The following is a 14522-nucleotide window of genomic DNA, read 5'->3' as shown; positions in this document are numbered from 1 at the left end:
GAATATAAACACCAGAAACTGCAATTCATCAAACAGGAAGTCCTGAAATCACATGACATGCAGGAAAAGAAAATTTTAAAATAAATGAAAAGGGACAAAGTGACCAGGCTCAATACAGCCCTGGGGGGAAAATATTTTAAAAGACTTTAAATAGATACATTATAAGCTATTAAAAAAATATGAGAATAAGTTATATTTAAATAATCTGGTGACAGTTAATGGACTACTTTCACTTTCTTAGTTATCCTAATGTTTACTCAATGGAGAATCATGCTAACATCCATCTATTTAGGAGGAAGAAAATAATCTCTTCCTAAAATATTTATATAATCAAATCGTTTTTATAATGATCACAGATTGTTTTTCATGAAGACAACAGAAAAATATTCACTATTAAGAAATACCATCTAAGTTAAAATTATCTTACCCATTAATGTTGCTAAAAGACACAAGGAGTACATTTCTTTGTCAGCTTGCTCCTGAAGTTCCTTGGATAGTTTACCAGTAACAGCAATCTCTTCTTGTTTCACAGTGTGGGCAGAGTGTGCTGCAGCAGACTGACCACCTTCCGCTTTACTTTTTAGAATCTCTATTGTAATTCTGTCACCATGCTGTAAAGGAACCGGCTCCTTTTCCATTCCTGCCTGGGGTGGCATTAACTCTTTAGGAGGAAAGCCATATCGAATACACTGTAAATATGGAGGAATGTTAAATTCTCTGGCTATGCTTTCTTGAAGTTCAAAAAAGGTTGTTGAAGATTTAAGTGTAACCATGGACTGTCGTCCATCATTAGTTGTTATTCGGATCTTCTTTTCCTTTGAAGTTGTTGGTGAATATGGAGCCTTGGTAGGGGTAGCAGGTGCAGAGGACGGACCATCACGAATGGTACTAGGAGAAACAGTCCTGGGTTGCCCTTTTTGTTCTTGTTTTAACTTCTCTGTTTTCCGTTTCTGCATTACAGCAGCCTGTTCCGTAATATTCTGTTGAATAGTTCTTTCAGTTTTACTCATGTTTAACTCCTCCTTGTGCAAAGTTTTTGTTTTCTGTCCAGTAAGAATAATTTTAGTTGGGAGCTGAGACTCTGACTCTTGTCCTTGTACATCTCCAACTCTTTGGGCGTGAGCACCATCTATATTTACAGGAGTATAATCATCGGGATTCTTTTTGGCAGTCTGATGCAGTATAGTATGGACAACTTTCTGAACTAGGATTTCACTCCCAAATTCACCTGGAAAGTGCTTGGTAACAAGTTTCATTGCAACATCATAAACATTACTATTCAAAGATGAATCACTTTCATACTGGAACCAATATACTGTTTCTCTGACCACTCTTCCACCCCATTCCAAAGTAATAGGAAAAGCTTCTGGTAGATTGTCATACTCTTTACCATCCCAAAAATGTTTGAATCCACAACCACATTTGCCACCAGTGGACCTAGAATTAGTTCTGTCCCCATCCAAATACACAATAGACCCATCTCCTCTGACCCTTCGCACAGATGTGCCATGGCACCAATTACAGGCTGTCAGGTTACTCAATCCATAGTCTGGTACCAGAACATCTTTCACTGAATCATATGAGCAAACTAAATTGTTCAAGGGAAAGCTATAATTTTTGTCAGGCCTCAGCTGTCCATGAGTACTTTTTGCCAGGTTATACAGTTTCCCTCCTGGAGCCAACCACTCTGGAGGAACATGAAGTTCAGAAAGGGCACCACAGAGCAAACATTTGTGAAGGCGATTATCCATTACTGCTTTTTTAGCAGCTGCTGTAACTTCTTCAGGCTGAACTCCTATCACCCCAGTCCTCCTGTAGAAATACTGATGGACATCAGCAACCAAACTAGGATGGATACCGTGTTTGTCCATAAAGACTTCTTCCATAGCAGCCACAAGCCTAAGTAAGTATTTATCCTGCAAACTTCTGTCTCCTCCAATAACACAACCACCATCCTCCTCAAGTTTAATGTACTTTTTAATAAGGTCCTGAGGCACACCCCATGCTTTAGGCAACAAATTCATAGGCAATTTGGGCAAAGCAGCCCCTTTTATGCCTACCAAGGGGATATAATGGTTTCTACCAGAGCTACTCCATGCAATACAGATTGGTTTGTTCAAATGACCATCTCTCCCTGTGCACTTCTCTGCAGGGATGAGCCCAGGCAGAAAGGTGGCTGAATAATCACCAGAGCTTCTCATGCCACTGAGAGAATCTAGCAGAATAATAGGGCGATGTAATACATTGGCAAGGCCAAATATGTGGATGTTCCTCAGGCCCAAGGGAACACCCTCAGGTGGTACAAACAGAGGGTCACACTCATTGATAATATCCTCCCATTCAGCGGCATCAATGAAGTCATGGAACAGGGCTTGATATTGGGCCAGGTGCTGCTGAAAGTGCTGTTTAAGATTCTCTCTCAAGGCATGCCAGAAGAGCTCCCGGCCTACTAGAGCACGGGACACAGCATGCACCAAGCAGTGTCCATCCCCGTCCACATGAACTGGAATGAGGCATTCCTGGCTTTTATTGGCCCGCTTGATGTCCTCAAGTGTGTCATGCAAATACAGGAGGCTTCCGGAGCGGTCCTTGCCATAGCCCACTGTGTTAACATGCTCTGGTTCGATGAGGAAGGCGCGGTCACCTAGCAAAGCGCAATCGAACAGTTCGCCCTGGTTCATGTCCCGGAGAAGCTTAGCCCTGCCTGTCTGTTTATCCATTCCATAGCGAGCTAATATGGGCGACAACAATTTGCAGTGGTAGTTAGAAAGGCCCATCACCTTTACCAGTTCCGTGTTCTTCTTGGGTGCCCCTGTCACCCCAAGCAGCGCGTTCCGCAGCAGGTTGTGTAGCACTACGTCCGGGTCGGTCACCTCCTCCACCCCCAGCAGCTGTTGCTGCTCGTGCCGCTGTCCGCACTCGGTACACTCGATGCTGACAGAACCGGAGGCCGGGAAGAACAGACGCGCCTGGCACTTCGGATCCGGGCAGCTCCCAGAGAGGATTCTCCGGTCTCTCCGTTTCGAGAGCCCCCCCGGAGGAGCCGCCGCCGCCGCCGCCGCCAGGGACGGCGGAGTCTGCGGAGCCTCAGGGGGAGGAGGTGGCGGCGGCAGCGGAGGCGGCGGCGGCGGCTGAGACATACCTCTCGGCTCTCGTGTCTCGCTCCGCGTCCCAAGCGACCCTCAAAGGCTCATAGCCCAGACACCCACCGGCCCGACTCTGTCTAGTCCAGGCCCAGGACGAATCACTTTCCTTTCCCTACCAGCTCCTCCTCCTCCTAAGCGAAGGCGGAAGCGCCGGACGTTGTTTCTCTTCTTACTTCTCCACTGCCGTAGCCGTTGCCCCGAACGTAACGGCCACCACCCTACCCAGCACTCACACTCACTCACTCTCGCTCTCTCTCTCTCTCAGACACACAGACATACACGCCCTCACTGGGAGTGCGCAGGCGCAGCTACCGCTCTGCCCTCTGGGAATTAGAGTCTTGCAGCCTCTCTCCGGGCCATTGAATGCTAGGATTTTGGATCCGCAAAGAACTACAATACCGTGAGGCCATGCGGTTCAGCACCCGCGGAGAGGAGGAAGAGGAAGGCAATAGTAAGGGGGGGCAGAAAGGAGATCGTCATTCGTGTTGCTTGCCGGGAGTTGTAGTTTTAACTGGATCTTCTTTGTCGTCTTCCTCACTCTGGGGCTCAAGCAAAAGAGGATGAGAGACCACATTTCCTAGGATGCCCTGCGGTGCGTTCAGCCTCACTTCCCCCTTAGGCGGAGAGAAGGATACAGGGAAGCTTGGTAAAAAACAGAATTAAAGGGAATGGGTGTCGGAAGCCGAGGGTCTGAAGTTCACGACTCATAGAAGGGGAGGGGAATTGAAAGGCTCTCAGTGAAGAAGGTACAGTAAATAAATGTCCAGCGGCATAGCGGGCTGGGAAGTTGAATGAAATGGCCTAATCTAGGCCGGAGGTCGTAAGAGAGAAGGGAGGGGGGCGGGGGGTAAACAATGAATTGATTCTCGGAGTATTTCTTAAGGTCTTTTTTCCTGCCATACTTCTCTCATTCCTACCGCTATTCCAAGCTACTGAGGCGCCTAAGTCCCCTTCTCTGCCTTATTCCCCTTCTGTTTTGAGGGTCACTGAGGCGCCATTTGTTTCCTAGTTCCTTGTACGTCTTTGCAGTTTACAGTACAAATAACAGTACTTTGGATGCGTGTAGAGTTGTATATGCATGCAAAGGCTTTTAACTAGATATAATTTACTTACGATCCTCTCTTCAAAACTAATAATAGCTATCATTTATTAAGTTCTTAATATATTTCTGCCTCAATCTTTACGTACACATTATATTTGCTCTTCATAAAAACCTTGTTAGAAAACATGCCCAAAAGGAAGTGACTTCCTTAGGTTCACACAGCCAGCAAGCGACGGTTAGGCATTCAGATCTAGATATGTACCCATATTGCAGACGGGACATAGCAGGAAAGTTTAGGCCAGTATTATATAAAATAATAACTAACTTCCGGTTACTGTTGCTTTATAGTTTACATAATACGTTCACATATATCATTTCATTCTGGCACCAATCCTGTAATACAATACCAGGTATTGTCGACTCCATTTACAGTTATGGAAACAGACTAGGAATTAAGTGACTCGTCCAAGGTCAAACCACCAGTGTATCTCAGACCCAGAGAGTGTTTTTTGTACTATTTTCTACAAAAGAAAAGAGCTGTTAAGCTCACACCTTTTGTTAGGCCTCTGGATCTCTTAGGGGGAAGAAGTGATAAGGATGTTTACCCTTAAGGAGGCAACAGAGCTTTATTTTATTGTGTGCTTGGAAATTGCCTCTTCATGCACAACACATTGATATGTTAATTGAAAGCTAGTATTGTTTTAATTATTATTGTACAGTGAGCCCCTTTCACTTATTCTGGAAAGTCTTGCTTTCTGAAACCTTAGATAAGTGAACTATCTCAAAATTTCTGAAACGTCTGGGACAAAATAGATACATCAGTGCAGTCCATGAGGCCATTTGAGTCTTCTGTAGCTGCCAAGGGAATTGTTTACCTTACTAGGTTTTTTGGGTAAATAGAATTTGATGCTTTGAAATGAACCATCTGTGAGACACTCCTAAGAGGTATTAGTACTGACTTCCACCTTAATTATTGTCTACAGTTTTCTTCAAAAGAAATGACATGTTTGAAAGAGAAATTATTTAAACATTATTCTCTTATCCAATTCTCCTGGCCCACGGCACAAATGATGTTACCGTAATACAAGATAGGTAATGTTACTTATCTTGAAAGGGATAATTTTCAATAAAGTTTTTTGGGGCGCCTGGGTGGCTCAATCGGTTGGGCGTCCGACTTTGGCTCTGGTAATGATCTCATGATTCGTGGGTTCAAGCCCTGTGTCTGACTCTGTGCTGACAGCTCAGAGCCTGGAGCCTGCTTTGAATTCTGTGTCTCCCTCTCTCTCTGCCCTTTCCCTACTCACACTCTCACTCTCTGTCTCTCAAAATTAAATAAACATTGAAAAAATAATTTTTTTAAATAAAGTTTTTCTTAATTCATGCAGGAAAAGTTGTTTATTTCTATTCTGACAATAGTTTGGTGGTAACTACATACATGGTCTTGGAACTGGTTTTTAATTGAGTGTTTTTAAGTTGAGAAATTGAATATGCCTAGTAGGTGGAAATTATTGTCTACTGTTACTGAGAAGTTACACCTTCAGTGAAATTTTATTTTCGTCATACAGAATCCAAAGAATTGAATTATGAAAGCCTCAAAACACATGAAAAATGACAGCAGTGTGCACATGGGCATGCACTTTTATGTTTTGACATCACCAAGCTAAATTTTCTTTACTGATAATACATATGAATAGTGAAATAGATTTTTTAAATCGCATTTGAATATGTCATTCTAAATCACACTTGACAAAATAACCACTTCCCACCTTACTGAAAAAAATGGGTAGCCTTTTGCTGGTTTGTCAAGCACAATCCATTTGACTCATCCAATGTTCATTTCCCCATGTGGAACTTTGATTAGTTAGAAATACTCTTCCAAAACTAAATCTGACATTTAAACCCATTTGTAACTATAGTTCTAATTTTAAGAATGATACTTTTGAAAGGAAAAAAATAAAATACCCTGATATAAAGCACAGTTCATAGGAGGAGGGAAAGGAGTTAAGTTTTCGATCAATTCTAGAATTAAATTGGGTCATTTAACCTTCAAGTCACTTAATGAGTCTGTAGATGCAAAGTTCAGAAAGTAAGAAGGCTAACAAATAAAGGGGCATTAACCATGCCACGTTCAATATGTGAATTATTTTTTTACAGGCATTTAGAAGGCATGGGTACCTGTAAAGTAAGAACGTTTTGTTAGGACAAAATATACATGCTGTTTCTTATAAGGCCGTAGGAGTGCAGCAAGCTTCTAACTTGCTTATGTGAGATATACATGCTTCCTTCCTCTTCTTCCCCAAATCCATGATCTTAATTGCCTAATAACTTTTAAAAGATCTTGATGAGATTTCTAATAGTTTTTCTTTTTTTAAAGTTTATTTATTTTTGACAGAGAGAGAGAGAATGTGGCAGGGGAGGGGCAGAGGGAGAGGGAGACAGAATCTGAAGCAGACAGCAGAGAGCCTGATGCAGGGCTCAAACTCATACACCGTGAGATCATGACCTGAGCCAAAGTCAGATGCTTAACCGACTGAGCCACCCAGGAGCCCCACTAATAGTTCTTATTCTCATCTCAGTATTCCCTACGGGAAAATGAGCTGAGCCCCTAATGTTAGCTGCTCTGATATATACCTCTTCTATCACCATTACCCCAGCATCACCTCTATCTGAATTGACAAAATGCAGTTAAAACTGAAACCCTGGGGCGCCTGGGTGGCGCAGTCGGTTGAGCGTCCGACTTCAGCCAGGTCACGATCTCGCGCTCCGTGAGTTCGAGCCCCGCGTCAGGCTCTGGGCTGATGGCTCGGAGCCTGGAGCCTGTTTCCGATTCTGTGTCTCCCTCTCTCTCTGCCCCTCCCCCGTTCATGCTCTGTCTCTCTCTGTCCCAAAAATAAATAAACATTGAAAAAAAAAACCATATAAAAAAAACAAAAAACTGAAACCCCCTTTTTCCCCGTAAATTTCTAGTATGGCACTTCTAAAATTCCTGTATTGCTTTTTTTTTTTTCAATGTGTATTTATTTTTGAGAAGGAGAGGTGGAGAGAGAGGAAGACAGGATTCAAAGTGGGCCCTGCACTGACAACAGAGAGCCTGATGCGGGGCTTGAACTCACAAACGGTGAGATCGTGACCTGAGCCAACGTTGGACACTTAATCAACTGAGCCACCCAGGCGCCCCTAAAATTCCTATATTGCTTTTAATAAACCTAGTAAATGTAAAAGCAAGAGGCATCCACTTAACAAGAGCTTAACCATTATTGTTTTTCTTTTATATTGGAAAAGGAAGGGAATCATAACTTTGGGGATTGTTATAAGTCAGCCACATACTTTCTTATATGAAATATACATCTGTACTAAGAGTTGACTGTGTTCCTCCAGATCTCTACTCCAGATAATCAGACTTTGAGTCATCAGCTTTTGTTGAAGCTGAGGGTGGATATGTGAGGGACTTAATTACTGAAGTAGGTATCGTGAGAACTTGAAAGGATGCAGAATGCCATCCCTGATGCCGAGGAACTCCAAGTCTAATAGAAGAAATAGGTTAAACTAAATTGTTCATAAATATAGGTAGAATAAAGTATGTAATCAATCAAAACAGTATAAGAAAATAAATATCACAAATGCTATGAAAAATTGAGGGCTTGTTGTAGGGGGAGTGTTTTTCAGAATATTATCTTAGTCTTTAAAACAGTCCTGTGAGATAGGTTTAACTCTGGAAGGTTAACATTATCATCATCATTATTACCACCCAGCTAGCAAGTAGCAGAGCTGGGCCTCAAATCAAGGTTTTCTTCCATGTTTAGTACTCACTCTTTCCACTACATCACAGCTGCTTGGTGATTTGAGAGAGAATTAGCCAAGAAGTGAGTGCAAACTGGTGGCCAGTGGCCAAACTTGGCTTGCATGTGTTTTTGTTTGGCCAGCAGCAGTTTAACTTTTTTTTTTTTTTTTTTTTAATGTGAACATCTTTGTGCAGTGGCCAGCAGTTCTCTCTCTAAGGTCATATACCAGGTCCCTTGAGACATATTACCTGCTTGGCTCCAGAAAGCATTTGCGTTTTCTGTGTCAGGCAGTAACTGGCGACAGAGAGGAGATATTCTCAAAAGGCTCATGAAAGGTATGGTGGAAGAAGGACTTTGTGAACAAGAGTTGCAGAGAGTATTTGCAGAAAGTATTTGAAGAAGAATGATTGGCAGTATTTCTTATTATATAAAGGTGAAAGAGGTCAAGTAGAGTTAAAGGTTATGCTTTAGCACTATAGTTTTCAAACTTTAGTGATCATTAGAATCGAATGTAACAGTGGGTTGCTGGGCTCCACCCCAGAATGAGTGCATTTGGGATGGAGCCTGAGAATTTGCATTTCTACCAAGTTCTTTGGTATTGCTGATACTGCTGGTCCAAGGATCATACATGGGAAATTAGTGTTTATCAGACTGTGGGTCATATCTGGGGAAGGACTTAAAACCCAGACTTTGGTTTCTGTTGTTTTAAGTACAACAGGAATTTACATAGAATGTTTAGAAAATAAGTAAAAAAATTAAAATTAGTCTTATCAATTAGAAGGTTACAATTAACATTTTTAATGGACTGTTCAATTTCCTCTTTTCTAAAAGTATTAGGAAACCAAAATTGTATCATCATTATCATCACCATAATAGTAGCTATTAAATTAACACTAATTAGGGATCTATTATGTGCCAGGGTCTTTGCATATATTTACTTAATCCTTATAATATTTTTTGAGCCAGGTACTATTATTATTATTTTTATTTTACAGATGAGGACTGAGGCACAGAGAGGTTATTTAATTTGTTCAGTGTTTCATTGCTAGTAAGTGGCATACTTAGGATTAAACCCAAGCAGTCTGGCTCCAGAGCCTGTATGCTTAATCATTATGTTTACTATAATGAGTCTTCTGTCATACTGACCATTATGCTGTACTAGTGTGCTAAACTACTTTTAACCTGAATTGTTTAATCAAATCATGAACAATTTTGATAACATTAAATATGCTTGTCCAACATTTAAAATGAAAGCCTACATTTTTTTCTTTTAAAATATTTCAAACATTTTAAGTGTACAGAAAAATTATATAAAAATACTCATGCACTGACTACCAGGTTGAACATATGTTAATATTTCAGCATATTTGCTTTGAACCCCCCCTTTCAAAAAAGAAAAAAAAATATGTAATTTAGTAAGACCATGATTTTAAGATTTAATTTTACTTAAAATGGTGCCTTATGAGTTATAAAAGAAATCACCCTTTCCCTTAATAAAAGTAGGATCCTGGGGTGCCTGGGTAGCTCAGTCGGTTAAGTGTCTGACGCTTGGTTTCAGCTCAGGTCATGATCTGAGCCCATGGATCTGTGCTGATGGTTCAGCGCCTGGTTTAGATTCTTTCTCTCCCCTCTCTCTCTCTCAAAATAAATAAATAAACATAAAAAAAAATAGGACATCCTTTAAACTTATAAAGGAGGAAGAATTTCTATGTAGTAAACAACCTCGTAATTACTATTGTTATGCCATCCCAGTGAACACTTGTCCTCCTTCAACACTCTGGCCCATACGTGGGCTTTTAAAATTATTTGGTGATAAAGGTAATAAACACAGATAGTAACATAAAACTAGGTAATGTGACTTGTATGGTTTACTCAGTTTTCAGGCTGCTTAGCCTACTTTCATGTGGCAAAGGTCAGATTCCACCTGGGTAACAACTGTGCGTTGCCAAATAGAACTATCTGCAATGATGGAAAAGTCCTGTGCCTGTCCTGTCCAATATGGCAGCCACTAGCGTAGCCCTTGAAATGTGGCTAGTACAACTTAGGAACTGAATTGGGTTTTTGTTGTTGTTGTTGTTGTTGTTGTTGTTGTTGTTGTTTTGCTTTTGAGAGAGAGAGCATGCACAAGTGAGCAAGGGGCAGAGAAAAAGAAAATCCCGGGGGGGGGGGAGAGAGAGAGAGAGAGAGAGAGAGAGAGAACTTGGGCTCACCCAATGTAGGGCTTAAGCTCACCTGCAGCGTGGGCACATGCTCACCAGATGTGGGGCTTGTGCTCACGAACCATGAGATCATGACCTGAGCTGAAGTCAGATGCTTAATGACTGAGCCACCCAGGCGCCCAGAAACTGAATTGTTAACTTTATTCAATTTTAATTAAATTTAAGTAGCCACATGTGGCTAGTGGCTCTCAATTGTCAGCACAGATCTAGGTCCTTACAGCTCTAAGTCTTCATTAAAAATAATGATTCCCCAGATTCCAGGGAGTTCCTGGTTCTGGTGCTGGGTCAAGAGATGCAGACTGAAAAAGGGAACAAGGGAGCTTTTTTAGGATGATGGAAATATTCTTTATTTTGATCATGGTGATGAGGATATGGATATATACATTTGCCAAAACTCATCCAACTGAATTCTTAAAAGGGGTGCATTTGTGTGTGTAAATTATACCTCAATAAAGTAGATTTTAAAAAGTAAAAGAAAAAAAAAGGGCCAAGTTCCAGGGACAGAAGTTCCACCTCTAGTCTATCTAAAGCATGCCCTCTGCAATCCCATTTTTTCCTTAGGAACCACCAAAGTCATTACTACAACATCATAGGACCCTTTGTGATCTGGCGCCTGGGTACTTCAGACATTTCCTTGGCTGGATGCTTTGGCACACTGACCACCTTGTTAGTCCTCAAACACTCCAATACATTCCTGTCTCAGGGCCTTTGCACTTGCTCTTCTTCTGATTGGAAAATTTTTCCCAGGTAATCATTTTAGGTGTCTGCTCAAATGTCAGCTCCAGCAAGATGCCATTCCTGCCAACCTCTGTCCTTTTCACTCTCCATTTCCTTATCCTGCTCACTTTATAGCACTAATCACTATCTGAAATTATATAGTTACTTGTCTATTGTCCTTCTTCCCCATTAGACTGTAAGGCTGTTCATAAGGGCAGGCAGTTTGTTGATTGTTAGATTCCCTGTGCCAGGCACACAGTAGCCTCAATAAATATTGTTGAATGAATGAATGGCTGTCATCCATGGTAGTGTTTCTCAGCCTGAGATCGAAGCATGCATTCATTGAAAATCCACAAATTCTCTAAAAACTTTTTAAAATTTTTGTGTTGTAATTTTGATACTAATCTAAAACAATATTTATGATTTCCTAAATGAGCACCTTAAAACATGAAGTTTTGAATGCCTGAATTCATGTAGAGTTTAGGATTTTGTTTGTATCAGGTAAAAACCAAAGAACATCATGACAAAACGTATAGATAAAGATTTCACGGTAATTTTGATAGAGTTAGGTCATCACATGTCACACAGTAGCCTAGACTTGCCAAACTCAAAAGAACTAGGCCTTTAACTGCCAGTGCTACATTCAGTTAGAAACAGAAATTGCACAAAGCATGCATGCATGTGTGCACACACAAACACACACACTCTCATATATTCTGAACTTAGTAACATAAGTGAACTAGTAAATACACTGTAAGGAATTTTTTTTATGTTTTTATTTTATTTTTGAGAGACAGAGTGAGAGTGGGGGAGGGGCAGAGAGAGAGGGAGACAATCTGAAGCAGGCTCCAGGCTCTGAGCTAACAGCTCAGACTAACAGCTCTCCAGGCTCTGAGCTAACAGCTCCATGACATGGAGCTCAACCCCATGGACTGCGAGATCTTGACCTAAGCCAAAGTCGGACACCCAACCAATTGAGCCACCCAGGCAGGAGCCCCTCTCACAGTAAGGAATTGCTTTATGGTTTCCAGCAATACTCAGATTTGATACTACTTAACTAAGATGTCATATTTAAATTTTTTTTTTTTTTTCAACGTTTATTTATTTTTGGGACAGAGAGAGACAGAGCATGAACGGGGGAGGGGCAGAGAGAGAGAGGGAGACACAGAATCGGAAACAGGCTCCAGGCTCTGAGCCATCAGCCCAGAGCCCGACGCGGGGCTCGAACTCGTGGACCGCGAGATCATGACCTGGCTGAAGTCGGACGCTTAACCGACTGCGCCACCCAGGCGCCCCTAAGATGTCATATTTAAAGGGGGGATGCCTGATTGGCTCAGTTGGTAGAGCATGTGACTCTTGATCTTGAGGTCCTGAGTTCACACCCCATGTTGGGTATAGAGCTTACTTAAAAAAAAAAGAGAATGTCAAATACTCAAAAATACTAACCCAATCTTATGAGTGACCACTTTACAGTTATCAGGTGATCCTCAAAATTGGCATTCCAGGATTTTGTAGCACTAGAATTTTTATTGAAATATGCGATCTAATCTTCTCAAACTAGCAGCAGGAAACCTGGAAGATATTAATACAGTGTATTTGTACAAACAGGTGTCATTTGCATTGACATTATTAAAGTAAACACACAGAGACACATTTAATATAGATGAGAAGTTGCATCTTAATCTTCGTAAGCCTAACAGCTTGCAATTCAAACTAACATTAATTTTAAATGGCTGGACCAAATAACCAATGTCTGTGGAGCAGGAGAATACTTATCACTGCAGTTTTATTACTTTTCCTTCTTCCTTTTCTTTTCCCTTTACTTAGAACTCAAAGGGTACTTTGGGGGTAAAAGAAAGTAAAGTTCAAGGGTTTACTGAAAGAAACACTTTATCCTCATCCCGGTAACATTCTTGAGTTTTTGTAGAATGGCCTGATCTCTCTGTCTGAACCTTCCGGCTCTATCTCCTAAACACAGTCTAATTCAGTTCCTTTCGTGGGTATGACATAAAGAGTCAGAATAAGCATTACATTTTTTTATATGTATAGTCTCATAAGACATATGTGAATGGGTAAGAGAAGAGCAAAAGTACAAGGTGACATACTTTCTTAGTCCTTTAGATTATTTACATAAATCCTTGCATAATATTCCAATATATAAGTGTGTTATAATTATGATGTACAAGAATATAAATCCAAGGCAGTCTGCAAGCAGGGATTTTTATTTAGGTGGACAGGAAAGTATTGAAAATTATGTATGCATGTACTAAATTAAAGCATCAGCACTAGGTGTCAGCAGATCACAACATTGGAGAGTGCCTCAATTTGGACATTGGTAAAATAGCAATAAATGGACAGAGTGTCTTTCATGACACCTCTTGCCTAGCATTTTCCCATTCATATATTAATTTTCAGCCTGGCATTTGCTAAGTGTGTCCACAAATTCTATGGACATTAATGGGTATCATGTTGAGGGGAGGCTTCTACAGTGAAGTAAGTTTAGTAAACAATGAGTAAATAAAGTTAGTTTTTCTATTGAGGACTTTCAGAGCCTTTCTATGCTGATGACACTGTGACTCCAGAGAAAAAGCAGTGATGCCTCCAAAATGTCTAGGGAGAGGAAGGGTTTAATGGCAAGAGTCTGCTAGCAGCTTAAGATAATAGAATGTATTACATTTTTCATTTTGGACATTATTTTGTTTACAGTGTACATTTTGGGGTAATCTGGGTTTGCTGATAGAGATAACAGGGATGTTAATACCCTAAGCCACCCTGGCAGTATTATTGATATGTAGCATTTCTGCACTTTGTTAGCCACAAAAACATTTGAATCTGTCAGAGGCACATATTTTTAGGAAAAACCAACACAGAGAAATAGTGCCTCTCATTATGGCCTCTACTTTCATCAGTATGCTTAAAAAGGAGTTAATGCTCTCCCATATTCTCTGGTAATTACGGAGGTGTTTTCCATTTAGTGTTTTAATCCAGCTGACATGTATTTTTGCATAGGATGTGAGGGAAAGATTCAAATGATTTTATTTACTTATTTTATATTGTAAAATACCGGTTGTCCCAAAACCTTGCATTAAATATGTTTTTGGTTTTGTTTTCAGGTCCAGAATCCTCCAGATCACTTTACCAATAAGTTCAATATGTAAAACAGACCAATGTGGTTGAAATGGGAACGAATGAGAATTATTCCAACTTGCCAGCAGTACTTACCCCCTTTTCCACCCTCCCCAAAGGGTGTACTTTGAAAACCATTGGAAAAACTCACCCCCTCATGAATGGCTTGAAATACCCCATCTGTAACATGCTACATTAAAACGTTTGCCTATCTCAGTTATTTTTCTGCCAGTCTCATACTTTAATTTATGGAGCCTAGGACCTTTATAATTTAACAAAAGAAATTGAAACATCTAATAAATAACAACATGAGATTTGGGGAGACCCATAAAATTAGGATATTTCTTTTAAATGTCTGTTGTTGGCAAGAGTTGATTAAGTCCCTTCAATATATATTTGAACTAAAATTATTTATTTAAAAAATTTTTTTAACGTTTATTTATTTTTGAGAGACAGAGCATGAATGAGGGAGGGGCCGAGAGAGAGGGAG

General features: G+C 40.6%; 1 protein-coding gene and 1 long non-coding RNA gene across 2 annotated transcripts in view; one reads left to right on the top strand and one right to left on the bottom strand.

Annotated features, from left to right (window-relative positions):
• The window catches only part of VCPIP1 (valosin containing protein interacting protein 1), a 29178-nt gene extending 25764 nt beyond the window's left edge, over window positions 1-3414 (bottom strand). The window contains exon 1 of the mRNA XM_030303753.1: window positions 428-3414. Within this exon, the coding sequence (XP_030159613.1) occupies window positions 428-3140 (2713 nt within the window). The 5' untranslated portion in view covers window positions 3141-3414. The remainder of the gene's footprint in view (window positions 1-427) is intronic.
• A 324-nt stretch (window positions 3415-3738) lies between these two features.
• LOC115506261 lies at window positions 3739-14365 on the top strand. Its single transcript, XR_003966293.1, has 2 exons — window positions 3739-3892; window positions 14020-14365. It is a non-coding gene; the product is annotated as an uncharacterized LOC115506261 (long non-coding RNA).
• The last annotated feature ends 157 nt before the right edge of the window (window positions 14366-14522 follow it).

Source organism: Lynx canadensis, chromosome F2 (assembly GCF_007474595.2).
Source record: "Lynx canadensis isolate LIC74 chromosome F2, mLynCan4.pri.v2, whole genome shotgun sequence".
NCBI lineage: Eukaryota > Metazoa > Chordata > Mammalia > Carnivora > Felidae > Lynx > Lynx canadensis.
The sequence above is the reverse complement of the archived record's forward strand: the minus strand, read 5'-3'. Positions and strand labels throughout refer to the sequence as shown.